Consider the following 15,877-nt stretch of genomic DNA (forward strand, 5'->3'; position numbering starts at 1 on the left):
GAAAAAGGGTAAGAAGCAGGTGGCAGCTTCAGCAAGTGCAGAAGAACTCTCCAGCAGAATGGAAGATGAGTTTGCACTCATAGCTTGTATGGTTAGCTCAACCTCACAGTGTGTTTGGTATATAGATAGTGGGGCGTCATTTCATATGACAGGATTTAGAGAGTACTTCTCCAGTTACAAGGAGGAGGACACCAACATCCAGATTTCTATGGGAAACTTGTCCAAACTCAACCCTGTTGGGAAAGGGACTATTCAGTTTCAGAGGGAGAATGGAAAGATAATTCCTCTTCATGATGTGTTATATGTGTCGGGCTTAGGTATGAATTTGATTTCTGTATCTGTTCTTCAGGATAGGGGGTATAATGTACTCTTTAGAGGGACACATGTGTTGATTAAGCACAAGGATTGGAAATCACCCATAACTATTGGAGTTAGGAGTGGTCGCCTTTATAGATTGCAGTTTGATACTCCTAAAGCACTTATGAGCAACAATAATCCTAGAGATCTTGGAGAGCTATGGCATAGGAGGTTGGGCCATATTCATCATGGAGCACTTAGATTGCTTCGTGAGACCGTGACAGGTGTTCCAGAGGTGAGCACAGAGCATGACGATGTATGTAAGGGATGTGTGTTGGGAAAGTTTATGAAAGCGTCTTTTCCAAGGAGTGACACTAGATCTAAGGGTGTTCTTGATCTAGTACATTCAGATGTTTGTGGACCAATGTCAACGAAATCTCTCAGAGGATATGAGTACTATGTTACTTTTATTGATGACTTCTCTAGAAAGACCTGGATATACTTCTTGAAGACTAAAGATGAGGTTTTTAGTCGATTCCAAGAGTTCAAGGCTCTTGTGGAGAACTCGACAGGAAAGAAGATAAAGGTTCTTCGGTCAGACAATGGAGGCGAGTACAAAGGAAATGTCTTCCAGGAGTTCTGCACCAGAGAAGGAATCAAGAGAGAATGGACTGTTCCTTACAATCCATAACAGAATGGAGTTGCTGAGAGGAAGAACCGTTCTATATCGGAGGCAGCAAGAGCTATGCTACATGACTAGGACATGCCCCGTTACTTATGGGCAGAGGCGTGTAATACAACAGTCTACATTCAGAATAGAGTTCCACACAAGGTGCTAGGGAAGATGACACCAGAGGAGGCTTTCACAGGGAAGAAGCCAGATGTTAGTCACTTCAGGATATTCGGGAGTTTGGCATATTGTCATATTCCTAGAGATACACGTACAAAGTTAGATCAGACTGCAGAGAGGGGGTACTTTGTTGGGTACAATGAGACCTCAAAGGCATACAGGATTTTCATTCCGGGGACTAAAAGAGTTATTGTCAGATGGGATGTCAAGTTCATGGAGGACAAGGCATTCAAGAGATCCAGAGATTTGCCTGCAGATGATCAGAGTGAGCAGCCAACAAAAGCTCCAAGACCAAGTCAAGGGCATCAAAGCTCAAGTACAGTTACCAGTACGAGTGTAGACTTAGTTAGTGAAGATTCACAGAGTATGGAGCAACAGGTGCAACAGGAAATGCATCTGGAAGACTTAGAGGTTGACATTTCATCCTCTACAGTTGGCAGCAGGAACCATGTGGTTCCAGATACACAAAGGGATACTCAGGAGTTTGTGGGAGCTCCTAGGAAGAGTACTAGACAGCGAAGACAAACAGCCAAGTTCAATGGCTATGTGGCATTAGTTAGTCAGTTGGTAGATAGTGAGCCTTCTAGCTATTAGGAAGCTGCAGAACATCAGGTATGGCGAGATGCTATGGTTGAGGAATATTCTTCAATAATGCAGAATGATGTGTGGGAGGTAGTACCTAGACCAATAGATAGGGCTGTAGTTGGATCACGCTGGATCTACAAGATAAAGCACGGTGCAGATGGTAGCATCGAGAAATACAAGGCTAGGTTTGTGGCAAAGGGGTTCTCTCAGAAGGAGGGAATAGACTATGAGGAGACATTTGCTCCAGTTGCCAGGTATACTTCTATACGAGCTGTAATCTCACTTGCAGCACAGATGGGATGGCAGATCCATCAAATGGATGTCAAGACAGCATTCCTCAATGGTGAGTTGAAGGAGGAGGTATACATAGAACAACCAGAAGGCTTTGTAGCACACAGCAAAGAGACCCACGTGTGCAGATTGAAGAAAGTTGTTCGACTACAACACATACCTACAGATGAGCAGGTAGCAGACATTCTGACGAAGGCTTTGGGAAAGGCCAAATTTATCTTCTTCAGAGATAAGATAGATGTCATGCAGAACAGCTTCCTCGCTAAGAGGGAGTGTTAATTATTATTAGTTGGACAGCTGTTATTTCTGACCCAGAAATAGCAGCACTATTTATGGGTAGCTTGGACAGCTGTTCGTCCTTATCTATGAATAGCGGTTGTATTTATGGGTGGTTTGGACAGCTATTTGTCCACTTGCCAAAAATTAGTAAATGGTTATTATTTACTAATTTTAGTGATTCCTTTTGGACACTTTGTAACCAATTCTATTATTGGCTGTCGAGTTGTCTTAATCTCAACCGTTGGTTAGATTTAATCTCGGTCGTTGGTTTACCAACAGGAGTAGTATAAAAAGGGGTCTAGGGGGCATTTGGAGCGCAAGGAAGAAGCTTTTATGAAGCAGTTTGCAGTGTTAGCAAACAGTCTTGCAGTGTTAGCAAGGGCACAGTGTTAGCGTGGGGATAGCAGTGGGGAATATCAGCGGGAGAAATTAGGAGGTTGTCGGAGTTCTGTCAGTGAGAGGCAAGGAATTTTGTATCTCTTGATTTGCTGAAATTTAATATAATTCCTTATCTGTAGAACTGGTTTTCCCTTAGGGGTTTTTCCAGGGACAATTTGTCCAAAAATATTGTGTTCATTGTGTTGCGCATTTCTTTCCGTATTTTATAAGTGAAGTTGCAGTTGTGTTATTCTTCGATATTAGCTGGAAATTTATTTTCAGCAGTTTAATAATCATTTGTGATAGGAGATTAATAATTAGTGACTGCAATAGTTTGATTTTTCACATGGAGAAAATATATATAGCGATAGAGCGATGAGTGATAAGATTTTGGGTAAGCATCGCTATATATTATAGTGAATCAGTTCATCGCTAAGGAGAGGAAAGGCATTTCAGCTATAGCGATGAGCGATATGTTTTTTTAAATCTCTATGCAGGGATATATGGATCCCGTCAATCGACACAAAGAAAAACAAATCAACTCACGGGGGGCCAAGCTCTTTTAAAATCGATAGATGGATCCCGTCGATCGACACAAAGAAAAACAAGGAACTACTTTAGCTAGAACGGAAAACCCAGTTTAAAGCTGGGAACTGTTAAAAGTCTAGCCAAATTTCCAGCCAGATAAAGCCACGTTATACGAAGTAATAGTCCTTCCATCGCTGGTGGTGACCTTGAATGACAGACTCTACCCATTTAGTTAACCGTTGCTCTACTAGTTTTGGCCCCAGTTCCGTGACATATCTTGCCATCCACTACCAGAACCCTTTATCGAAACTGCTTGTACATCTCCTGCTCCTCCAACGTTGGTGATCAGAACCAGGTTGAAGTATGAGTGGCCATTAATGGTGAACCGAATTCCTCCCTTCCTTTGACAAGCCACCCTACAAAACAAAAACACCCAAAACATAAGCCCTCAAATATCCCCCAAAATAAACCCAAATCACAGAAATTGAAAAGGAAGAGGTTAGGGGAGCTTAAACTCACTCACCTTCTATACATGACGGGAACAATGCCAGCTTTGAATTTGGCAATTTTTTAGAAGATGGGTTGCGAGAGATTGAAATGCTCCAAGGGAGGATTGCACCATCCGCCATTGTCGTTTGGCAGAGCATTGTTCGGCGGGCAAAAATTTGTAGCAGTGACGACAATTGAGCCAGAAAGACACCATTGTGCATCGTTCGTAGCACGCTCCACAGCTCAAGCCATTGTTCAACAGAGCACCAAAGAAGAAATGCCAGATCTATTGTGTTAATCGAGCTTTGAAAACAGAGAAAGGCAAGCATAAAAATTAGGATTTATTTACCATCGCTTGTTAGGGCAGGAGCAAGGGCTGAAGCATCCTAGAACATAAATTGGGAGTTGAAAGGTGATGTGGTCGATGTAAGAATTACATGCAGAAGGCCAAACATGCGGAAGGCCACACATGTAGAAGGCCACGTTCATTATTTTGCATAGGTCTTCCCACTTCTTGCCACGACATGCACCATGTAACAGACCCAAAGAATGTGAAACTGAAAATATAGGTCTTCCCACTTCTTGCGACGACATGCACCATGTAACAGACCCAAAGAATGTGAAACTGAAAATATGAAATGAAAGAGAAACTATTGATTCAGATTTTCAGGATACATTCGAAAACATAAAGAATTGATAATGAAAATTATATTGAAATGATACTAGAATAATACGAATAATATTGAATAACAATAATTAATGTAATAAACCTAACATTCCCCCCTTATTACATTAATTCAACAATCATTCTTGCTAACCTAATTAATGTAATAAACCTAACATTCCCCACTTATTACATTAATTCAACAATCATTCTTGCTAACCTAATTAATGTAATAAGTCCAAAATCCCCCTCCCCCCCCCCCTTATTACATTAATCCAATAAAATTGAAAAGCCTTCATCAATATTATAAATTTTGATGAAGCTCTATCTTTGAAAGTAGTTTGCAACTTCAGATTGCAAATCCTAATCCTGAAGTTGCCCTCCTATCCCAACTTCAGATTGCAAACCCTGAAGTTGGCCTCATAAAAACATTGTTTCTACCTTTTTTACACAACGAGGCATATTTCCTCCACAATTTCACATCTCCATGGAGTGTGCTTGATGCCTCCTCTGGTGCTGCACATGAGACGTCTTTCCTCAGAAAGTCCACATATCCTCCGAGTGTGTCTAACGCCTCCTCAAGTGTCGTAGAAACAATCACCACTAATATGTTTGGACATCTTTCCTTCGAAAGTCGACATCTCCTCTAAGTATCTCAAACGCCATTGTTGAAATCTGCCCCCTCCGCCCCCCTCACTCAATAGAAGGACAATCATGTAGCCAAGCCCCCTCTTTTCTTCAGGGACACAAATCTATCAATTCCCCTCTTATCTTCAGGGAGGAATTGGCCACGCCCCAACTTTACAGGGACACAAATAGTTGTTTCCCATGCAATAATCATCTCTGAGTGAGAAGCTAGCTAGAGATGATAAGAATCTTCCAACCTCCATTGCCTCCAACCTCCTATTTTATTTACAACAAATAAGGTTTGGTCATCCAAAATCTATTAAAAGCACTCTTCTCCCCATTGATTAACCTGCTCTGATACCACTGTAATAGGCCCAAAGAATGTGAAACTGAAAATATGAACTGAAAGAGAAACTATTGATTCAGATTTTCAAGATACATTCGGAAACATAAAGAATTGATAATGAAAATGACATTAAAATGATACTAGAATAATACGAATAATATTGAATAACAATAATTAATGTAATAAACCTAACACACCATTCCCACTGTTTGCCACAAATTTTATGCTGATTTTTCCATGCAAAAAATAAAAAAAGATCGCCGGAAAATTACAAGAGAGCCAATGAAAATATCCTAAATTTGTACATGGAATTTGAGTTTAATAAAACTTAATTGAAAAACCTTAACATATAGCAAATGTTTGATTGTTTACACAAAGATCGAGGCAAGAACAAATGCAAAATAGAGCGCTGAAAACTTTAATATCCTGCTTTTACGGCAGGGACTAATAATAGAAGTGGTCTGGCAGATGGAAGTGTACATTTAAAACTTTACTCTAAAACATCTTCCTTTGCACGGATTTCTCCCATGCGTGATGCTACAATTTCACTGACTTAAGTGAGAGTGGGTCCTTTCTTTTCATCATTTACCCGACCGTTTCATGACAGCTCTATTATATGGACACACCGCCCAAGTACGGAGCCTTTTCTGATTCGGAGGAAATCGCATTGCTTACATGAGGAAATCGCATTGCTTTGACTCGCTGAAATGCATCCATAATGAGTAAATGTGTTCTCCACGCGTACTGAGTAAGTTATCGATAAATTCACTCCGACTCAACCCCACAAATCATCTAATCGGAAAAGCTCTGAATTCAACAGCGGAAAATTTGATCACGGGTTTAAGGACAATGACTTCGATGAACACAGGTTTGTTAGAGATGGAGATAAGGTTTTGTGAATTACCAAATACGTGTAATGTGTCTGGGTAGAAATGAACGGATGGGATCATTTCTATGGTTGTCCTACTTCTCTAAAACATTAGATGGAAAATTCAGCTACTCCTCTTTAAAACGCCCTGATGTAAATATCAAAAGTTAAGTAAATTCGAGGGAAAAGAAGATACGCCTGTTTAATATAGGTGAAAGATAATTTGTTACTTTCCATCACTCAATGCGTTCATGACACGCGCTCCCCCTTGTCTTTGTCCCTCGCAGCTGTCAAGAATTCGAAGATTATTGAGATTTTTCCTTCTTAATTTAACGAGATTTCTTTGAATGCACCCACTATTTTACTCCATGTATTCAGCGATTGACTAGACTTCGCCGAGATTAGACTTACATTCCGCTGTTCTGCATCTGACAAGATATTCAAAGCTTTTCTTGAAGGCTTGGAACGATGCTACGGAGATTTTTTAGATGCCTCCTTGTTAATCTTATGCAATTTCTGTAAATGCAGGCTCTTAGCTTAGCGATTGATTGCATTAGTTACTTTGTTTTTGTTTATCTCAATTCAGCGACTGATCCACAGCCTCTTGTCATTTGCACTTAAAGATAATGGGAAACTGTATCAGTTCGTTGTTGGGCTTCTTTCGTTCTTCGCTTCCTTCAACGGGAAATTCCTGCACTTCCATTCCTCCGCGGCATCAGGAAGAGCCACCAAATGCTTTCGCTGGAATTGTAGCGCATGCGTCTCCGTCATCCTCGGCAGTGTTGAAGAAGGGGCCGTATGATGTCTTTATTAATCATCGCGGCTGTGATACCAAGCACAAACTAGCCAGCACTATCTATCACACGCTCGATCTGATTGGATTGAAGGCTTTTCTAGATAAAAATGAGCTGGAGTTGGGGGATTCCATACCTCAAGAGATAGAGGAGGCAATGCGCAATTCTGGACTTCATATTGCCATTTTCTCCGAGAGGTATGCGGAATCTCCTTGGTGCCTGGCCGAGCTCTGTTTTATTGTAAAATCTGGCAAGACAATAATTCCCGTTTTCTATCATGTGAAACCCGATGATCTCCGATGGGTTGCTCAAGGGAAAGGATGTTATGCTCATGCGTTTTCGCAACATGAAGAGAAGGGCAGGTACTCCTCAACCGTACTGGAGGACTGGAAAAGTGCGCTGCAGAAGGTGTCATATCTATCTGGTTACATGCTCAACAGCCCTAATGAGTAAGTAATGCAATATCCTGCCTTTCCCGTTCATGAAATCATTTACATGGTACATAAATTATTCTACTGTAGACGTTTGTTTCATCGTATTTAGTTTCGCTGTAAATGTTCAGCGATGAAGGGATGCTGTTGAAGAGCATAGTGAATTCTGTTGCGGGAACAATGAAAAAAGTGCCGTTGGAGGTAGCCAAATATCCAGTTGCAATGGATGAGATTGTAGAGGACTTTGAAAGGAGTCGAGGAAAGTCTGTTCAGATTGTGGGGATTGTAGGGTTTGGCGGCTCTGGCAAAACAACACTCGCAACAGAGCTTTACAATAGGAAATCCTCTTCCTTTGAGCGTTCCAGTTTTCTGCATGACGTGCGAGATGCCGCATCGAGAAACGCTCTGGATACAAAGCAGAAGAAACTCTTAGAGGACCTCGGTATGCAAGGGGTTCCAAACTTTGACAACTTTAAAGAAGGCAAGGGTTTTGTAGCGGATCGGCTGAAAGGTCTTCGCGTGCTCGTAGTTTTGGATGACGTAGATCACGAGGACCAACTCGATGCTCTGTTGCCAGCGAAGGAGAGCCTCGGATCAGGCAGTCTGGTTATTATTACAACACGTGAAGGGGACGTACTTACAAACTGGGGCATCACATCCGTTTACAAAATGAGACCCTTGCAACAGCTTCATGCGATGAAGTTGTTCTGCTGGCATGCATTCTTACAGCCTTTCCCCCAACAAGGCTTTGAAGACTTGGTTGAAAAGTATATAGATTCTTGCAAAGGGTTGCCTCTGTCTTTGAAGGTCATTGGAGGGCAGCTTTATGGTGAAAGATCGAAGGATTATTGGTATTCTCAGCTACATAAGATCCAGAGAATATTGCCCGAGAAGATTTTGGAGAGGCTGAAAATAAGTTACGACGCCCTCGATAAAGAAGACAGAGAAATTTTCTTGGATGTTGCATGCTTCTTTATCGGTGAAAGAAGAAGCTCGGCAATCGCTGTGTGGGATGGATCAGACTGGAGCGGTCTATGTAGTTGGAGAAAGCTTCTCAACAAGTGCCTCGTTGAGGTTTATTATGATAGGTTTGGGGAAGAGTGTATAGGGATGCATGATCATCTGAGGGATTTGGGAAGACAGATCGCAAAGACTCACTCACCATCCCGAATCTGGGATAGAGGACAGAGTATGCACATTCAGGTGGAATTAAATCTTCCCTGCCATTAGTCATAGCATAGAAACCTTTCTTGTCTATCAAGTCTATGCTTTTAATCTTTATCCTTAATTAAATTGTAAGTAATGTTGTTTTTGCTTTTCCTACTTTAGCCAGGAATGGAGGTTCGTGGCATAACCAAATCAGGGCTAATTAGTGAGTCACTTTTGAAGGAGTACATGAAGATGATGAGAATCTCAAATGTTAGGATTGGATTACGACTTCTTGAAGTTAAATGGAATTATTTGAGCCAAGAACGTGGGGAGCTATCGAGAGGCCTTCTATGGCTTCGATGGTCTGGCTTCGGGCATAGAAATATTCCACAATGGCTCTCACTGGAGAACATTAGAGTTCTCAGTTTGACCGATTGTTATATCACGAATGCTTTGGAATCATTGTGGGAGGATGATCATGTAAGAAATTTGCTTGGCTGTTTAACATTTATTAGAAAGAAGGATTCTGATGTTTTTAAGTGCTTTTGATCAGTTTTAACTCGATAGAATTGTAAATTGGTTGTGCACAGGCTCCTTTGCAATTGAGAGAGCTGGCAATTGAAAGTGCCGAGAAGCTCCGAAGTCTTCCCAGGTCAATAGGCCATCTCAAGCATTTGAAAAGATTAGTTGTCACCGCTTCATTCAGGGGCCAGTTGTCGAGTCTCCCAGAAGAGTTTTGTCGACTTCAGTCCCTGGAACATTTGGTCTTAACATGGTGGGAGGAGCTATCAAGTCTACCAAACCGTTTTGGGGATTTGGTAAATCTGCGACATATAGATTTGAATCATAGTCATTTAAATATGTTGCCCCTGTCTTTTAAGCAGCTAATACACCTCGAATATCTCAATTTATATGGGTGTACCACGCTCACCTTAGAGACAGATATTCTGGACAACATGACGAACCTCAAGGTATTTAACTGTTCATATTGCGTTTTACGAGTATTGCCTCACAATATCACAAGTCAGGTATATCTGAGAAAGCTTGATTTCGAGAATACAAGGAGCTTAAGGGAATTGCCAGCAAGCATTGATCAACTAAGCGAATTGAAAGAGCTCCGAATTAGAAGCATGCCACTGTTGACAAGGCTGCCCTTTGCTTTGGGAAACATGTCCAACTTGATCACTCTAAGACTTGAATTTTGTGAAGAGCTGTACGACATGCCGAGTTTGGCAGGATTGGTTTCCTTGAATAATCTTCATGTTGCATACTGCCCAAAATTATATGACATCTCGAGTATTGGAGGATTGGCTTCTTTAAATAATCTCTGTCTGAAAGGTTGCCCAAACTTATCCGACATGCCGAGTTTGGCAGGATTGGTTTCCTTGAATAATCTTTGTGTCCAAGGTTGTCCAAGAATAATGAAAATCGAAGGTTTAGAGCATTTGCGGTCTCTGGAAAATTTGAATGTACAGACAGGCTGGATGGTACCTGGTATACACAGTTTACGGTGCGCCGAGAGACTGCCACTGCGGACGCTGACTCTGAAAGCAGCCGACATATCAGCTTTTGGAGCTTGCATTGAAAGCATAGATCAGATGGAGGTAATACATGTTGCAAATAATACAAAATACTTATTATTTTAAATATAAATTGATCTGTTTAGCTTTAACTGTTTCCAACTGATGTGCAGAAGTGGCCCTGCGAAATGACATTATGTGGAAAGTTCTTTGCTAGTGCTCGGTCAATTTTGGACAATTTCACTTTTCCTGGTCTGGTCGTGGGGAAAAAAATGGAGCGGATCCCTTTCTCCAGCTCGACAAATGCTGGGACGACTTTACGACGTGAGCACACAAATCCGTCCGATGCGGCTATTGTCTGTTTTCACGTCAAAATCAATGATTATCCTATTAACTCTGTAAGTATTCTGGGAATAGAAAATGGTGAGGTAGAAATGAGCCCAGGTGAATGGATACTGATGACCATCTTGAGAGAAGTTCCCCTCTTTCTCCTTACTGATAAATGTCTTCGACTACAAATGGAAAATCGTGACCAATTCGATCTGTCCAGTGGATCGATAATAGTTGGCGAGAGAGGATCGATAATAGTTGGCGAGAGAGACGACGTTATTGCAGGTTTTAAACAACTCTTCCAAACTTTGTGTGAAGCCTCACATAATTATTAATGCACATTTATCTAGTTTTGTAAATGTTAAGCATATATCAATAAACATTAAGAATCAAATTTTGTTGATAATTTTTATGTGAACTTTATTTATTTATTTATTTTATATATATATATATATATATATATATATATATTGTTTTTGTTACAAATTAAATTGAAGTACAATTTTATTAGTCTGATGTCATCTTATATTGTGCTTTTAATTATTTTCCCAATCTGTCTTGTTAAAATAATATTTATATTTGAACAACATAATTTATGAATTATTCATTTTCAACAATATTTTTTATTAAGAAAAGTAGCAATTAATGGGTGTTGTCCTGAAGTACAATCAGAACTCTAGGCACCAATAATCGAACAACACCAGTGTCTAGTAATGAAATTAAATCCCCCTCATTAAATCCCCCTCTATACAAGCGACTAACCAACACCATGGTCAACACTTTCAATGAATGACTTGGGACAAACCCCCAAAATAGTCCCAGACTTAAACCAAAAACAACAACAAAGGACCAGAGTTCGCCCTCCAAAACTACCAGTAATCACTTGATCACAGGGAAAAGATAAATTAAAACAAGAAATCACCATAACAACAAGGGAGAAAACTCAAGTAATCATGTCTATCAAAACTCTATGCAAAAATATAGAACCAAACAAGACTATACCTCTATCCTCAACAAACTCAGTACATATCTCCCAACCATGGGTCCAGGCAAGGCTCAACCTCCAGTCTTGGAAAATATAGTCAAAAATCTTCCAACCCCCTGTAAACTCCCTTATCACCATAAGCCTATGAGAGGAGCAAGGAGGAGGAAGACCAAACCCTAGAGATAAAAGTTGTTCCCCCTTCTTCCGCTAACAAAACTACTAAAAGTAGCACAACTACACAAAATCTCAATAGGAACTCCGTCTACTTCCTAGTGTCCAAATATGACCTCCACCTCAATAGGAGATTGCTCCACCTCCATAGGAGTTGTGAACGTAGAAGAAAATAGCAAGACTCGATCCATCCTCAAAGGCAGTAACACACCTCTCTGCATCAACGTGTTTAGTTGTGGATTCATCCCTTCACCACATGAAGTACACTGTCCAAACATGTTCTATCCAGCCAAATCTCCAACAATAAGAAAGAGTTACTTACAAACAATAGAAGGAGAGTACCCTCTGAACCCATTCACCACTACTTTCCTCCAACAACTAGCTACCTCCATAAGCTTTGCCCCCACCTAAATAGGGTCCTCCACCTCAATAGGAAGCACGAAAGTGAAAGAATAGGATAGATGATACTTCCACCACACATGCATCAAAAGCCCCAAAATGACTACCTCAATCAGATTCCACCACCAAATAGAGGAATCCTTCACCTCAAACACAAGGGACTGAAGGAAACCCCAAGTAATCAAGCACCAAGAGGCAAACAAATCCCTAAATGATGAAAAAAAGTGTGCATCACAATAGTGCCCAACTAAGGGGACCCACTAACAGAAAAACCCATGAAAGTGAAGACTTGTCTAGGGAGAAACACATCAATAGAACTAGTAGTAGGGACAGGGACAATATTTCCCCTCCAAACTAGACTAGGAGTCACAGGAGCCCCATGAGCCATAATAGGATGCCCCACAGAGAAGCACTACCATTAGAGCCACAACAAATAGCCATCCAATCCAAACCCATTTTCCCCTTCACTTCTAACAAACTTCAAATATAAGAGAGAACACAAAAGGCTGAGACCAACATCACATCTGGGCCAAAAGACCCAAGACATCTAAAGCCCAAAGTGGGGAACATGGGTGCTAGTAGAAAACATCGCCAACCACAAAATCCACAACCTTCCATACCATATCAAACCTAGAAAGGTATCTACAATAACATAAAAATAGTGGACGCAACCCACAAAGCCACCGTAAGCAATCCCCACCCAACAAGGAGCACAAAACCCCTCGAAACAGAGAACATCCCCTAGGTCAAAAAAAAAACCTAGGAAAAAAACAAAGACCCACTGTCACTACACTAAACACCACTCCAAAAAGACATAGGCATGGGGAGGACCCTCCAACCATCACAATCATCATCCTCGGACTCCTCATTGTCGCCATCATTGGCCTCCTCGGTACCAAAAACTCTTGTCTCTTTCCCTCCTCTCTCACTCCCGCTCATTCTCCCAAAATCTATCTAATATTTTCAACAATGTTAATGTTATAGAGAAAGTAAATTTCAGCCAAAAAAAATCAGCTTTGTCCTATTGTTTATAATAGAGAAGGAGCCATACAAGGGTGAAAAATAAATTTAGACCAAACAAATTTGGATAAAAACTAAAACATATATATACTACTCTCTATGACATGAGAAACCGTACAATCCTTTACATTCATAAAGAAAAGTATTACCTGATGCACCACTTAATTAGATTTAAGTAAATAGATTTAAGATATCGCTTGCAAATCAAATTGATTAGTCTTTTACCATGTGCTTTAAAATGTCATGAATTGGATCAAGTTGTTGCACAAATATTATAAATCAAAATGAAAATTTCATGGTTTAAGTTTTTCGTTGTTTTCCTCTTCAAATGAAGATTCAAGTGTATATGATATAGAAATCATATCAATATTTTTCTACACTTGTTTTTCCCAAAATCAGAAACTTTCTAACATTTCTTAAAGTGATAAATTCGTAAACCATCTATTTCTTCTAGTAACATAGCTACGAAATCTTGATACCAATCAAACCCTTAAGTCATAAGTTGGAAGCCATATGAGGCTTAGTTAGGGAATCTAGAAAAGTTGATCTTAAAATTATACAAAATACCTATAACAGTAATGATTACCACTATGGTCTATGACTGTTAAACTAATATCACTAGTAAACAAAAAGAAATTTCGCTTGAGATTTCATTGAGCTACAAACGAAATGTTTAAAAAAATTGTAGAGGTGAATAAATTCACCACAATGTTGACTCCTAACCCATTTTATATACCTCATAGTACTAAAATAACCCTTGAGCATGACGAAGCATATTTGTGCACATAATATCATCAACATGTAATGCCTACCCCTAGTTTACTTTTAATGTTGGATTGTCGGATTCTTTTAGGCCAGTTTTATGATTAGTGGTACTTGGTTACCCGATTTGATTAGATGTTATTTTATACTCAATTGATTTATTTGATGAGCTACTTGATACTCAGTTATTTCATGTGTTCATGATTATTCTTTCGATGATGATGCTAGTATACAGTGATTTCAATTATCTCATGATGATGGATAGATGGATTATTTATTTGCAGTTCTATGGTTACTTACCCCATACTTGCATGTGTATGGTGAGCTTGTATGTTTTACTTTATGTTTGATGTTTCTGATGTGGTTGAGGGAAGGAGTCATAGTCACCTGCTAGTCAGGATCTACACGATGCACCACTCCCTGCCATTGCCTATTTAGTTTAGATTTATATGTATATGTACATGCTTAGATTTTATGCAGATTACAAATACCGAGCATCGACTTCCCTCAATTGCTAGGATGAGTGTGCCCTATCGTAGTATCTCAATGGTAAAAGAGGGGAGATAGTTCTTGAGTCCAAATCCTAACCCTGAGCCAATTGTCCTAGAAAGTAGGACAAGTATCTAAGTTATTTACCTTCCAAATTCGTCAAGTGACGTCAATTTGTGATTTTGAACCTAGAGCTTGATTGTGTGCTTTGTCTAAATCAGTAGAGTTTTTGTATTTTGATTTGTTGGCCAATTATGACTTTCAGTTATAATTAAATCAAATTAAAAGATTATCAAATGATTTAATTTAATGAAAATTATATAAAGAAAATCCAATACTTAGTTATATTTAATTAATTGAGAAATTAATTAAATGGAAGAATTAAATTTAAAAGATTTAATTAAAATTCTAATTTTGGCATATTTATATTTATTTCATTTAATAATAATTTACCTAGGATTTTCATTTTAATAATAAACTCTAAATAATATTATTAGTTAAGTTAATAAATATATTATTAAAGACATCTTGTGATTTAATAAAAGAGAGAAAGAGTAAATTTAATAAATTTTATTTTAATTAAAATGCAAAAAGTTGCATGAAATTAAAATAAAATAAAATAATAAAGAAAAAGGTTTCGCGTGATTGCAAAACCGAAACCCTAATTGGAGAAAGCTCTTTATTAAGAATTTAGAGCTAATGTCTTCATACACAGATTTGGAGGAGCCAATTTTTGAGAAGAGGGTTTCCAAAAGAAAGGGAATTTTCTCGCGAACTCCATGCATTTGTTTGTTTAGCATCAGACTAGGTAGGATCTTGTGGGTTTTGCGCAGTAGTTTCTTTCTTTGAAATCTAGATCTTCTCTGTGTCTAAATGTAATTATTTTTAAAATATATTCAAGCTGAAACCCTTGTTGATAAACTTATGGTTCTTTGTTATAGAAACCCTTTTTTGGTAAATTTTTAGAGATTTGTAATTCAATTATTTACAATTCGGGTAGGGTTTGGAAAAGAGATCAAAATTTTGATATACAAAATTCGATTGGTTGTTCATATTTTTCCAATTAGATCTATTATGTAAATTTATAATAAAAAAATATATTATATAAAATTAGCATAGTAAATAAATTTACTATGATAATTTTAAATATATATTTAAATAGCTTTTTTAAATACCCAAAAAAATATAGGAAATTATTTATACAGGGGGCTTTTAAATTGGTGTTTTAAAAAAAAATTTAAAAATTATTGGGAGGCGGGCCACCAACCCCACCTCCCCATCTTTTTCTTTCTCCCCACTGCCACAACAGCTCATGCTACGTACAACAGTCGTGAGCGCTGCAAGCAGCGACTCATGATCTTGTAGTAGCGTTAAGTGTTGCTTGGCAACAATCATGCGAAGTGTAAAAGCCCTAGGGGCTATAAACAAATTTAATTTGTTTACATTATTATTTTTTATGTTTTTTAAATTATATATATGCTAATTAATATGATTTAAATATATTATTATTAATTATTAATAAATTATATTATATTACTAAACATACAATTATTGTTATTAATAAATAATATTCATATTATTTTATTAAGGATTTAATGATTTTTATTATAATAATTTTAAATAAT

The 15,877-nt window shown here is 38.6% G+C and overlaps 1 protein-coding gene and 1 pseudogene across 2 annotated transcripts; one reads left to right on the forward strand and one right to left on the reverse strand.

The window, feature by feature from the left end:
- Positions 1 to 3,320: 3,320 nt before the first annotated feature.
- On the reverse strand, positions 3,321 to 6,051 carry LOC149546017 (expansin-A1-like; annotated as a pseudogene).
- Positions 6,052 to 6,561: 510 nt separating this feature from the next.
- On the forward strand, positions 6,562 to 10,832 carry LOC149546018 (disease resistance protein Roq1-like). Of its 2 annotated transcripts, none has more exons than XM_089790952.1 (5): positions 6,562 to 7,445; positions 7,559 to 8,630; positions 8,757 to 9,056; positions 9,167 to 10,180; positions 10,270 to 10,832. In XM_089790952.1, the coding sequence occupies exons 1-5, from the start codon at positions 6,829 to 6,831 to the stop codon at positions 10,759 to 10,761; spliced, it is 3,495 nt and encodes a 1,164-aa protein (XP_089647078.1). In that variant the 5' UTR covers positions 6,562 to 6,828; the 3' UTR covers positions 10,762 to 10,832. The 2 variants fall into 2 exon arrangements, with proteins under 2 accessions (XP_089647078.1, XP_089647079.1); XM_089790953.1 differs by having other exon boundaries at positions 6,680 to 7,445; positions 10,273 to 10,832.
- The last annotated feature ends 5,045 nt before the right edge of the window (positions 10,833 to 15,877 follow it).

The sequence above is a fragment of the Cupressus sempervirens genome, chromosome 7, assembly GCF_028749045.1.
Source record: "Cupressus sempervirens isolate cs-2001-9-10 chromosome 7, ASM2874904v1, whole genome shotgun sequence".
NCBI classification, from domain to species: Eukaryota; Viridiplantae; Streptophyta; class Pinopsida; order Cupressales; family Cupressaceae; genus Cupressus; species Cupressus sempervirens.

Excerpts from the sequence above, each read along its gene's own strand:
- LOC149546018 (XM_089790952.1), top strand. The coding sequence starts at position 6,829 with ATGGGAAACTGTATCAGTTCGTTGTTGGGCTTCTTTCGTTCTTCGCTT. Across the intron at positions 8,631-8,756 it reads GACAGAGTATGCACATTCAG|CCAGGAATGGAGGTTCGTGG; the intron begins GTGGAATTAAAT and ends TTCCTACTTTAG. Across the intron at positions 10,181-10,269 it reads AAAGCATAGATCAGATGGAG|AAGTGGCCCTGCGAAATGAC; the intron begins GTAATACATGTT and ends ACTGATGTGCAG.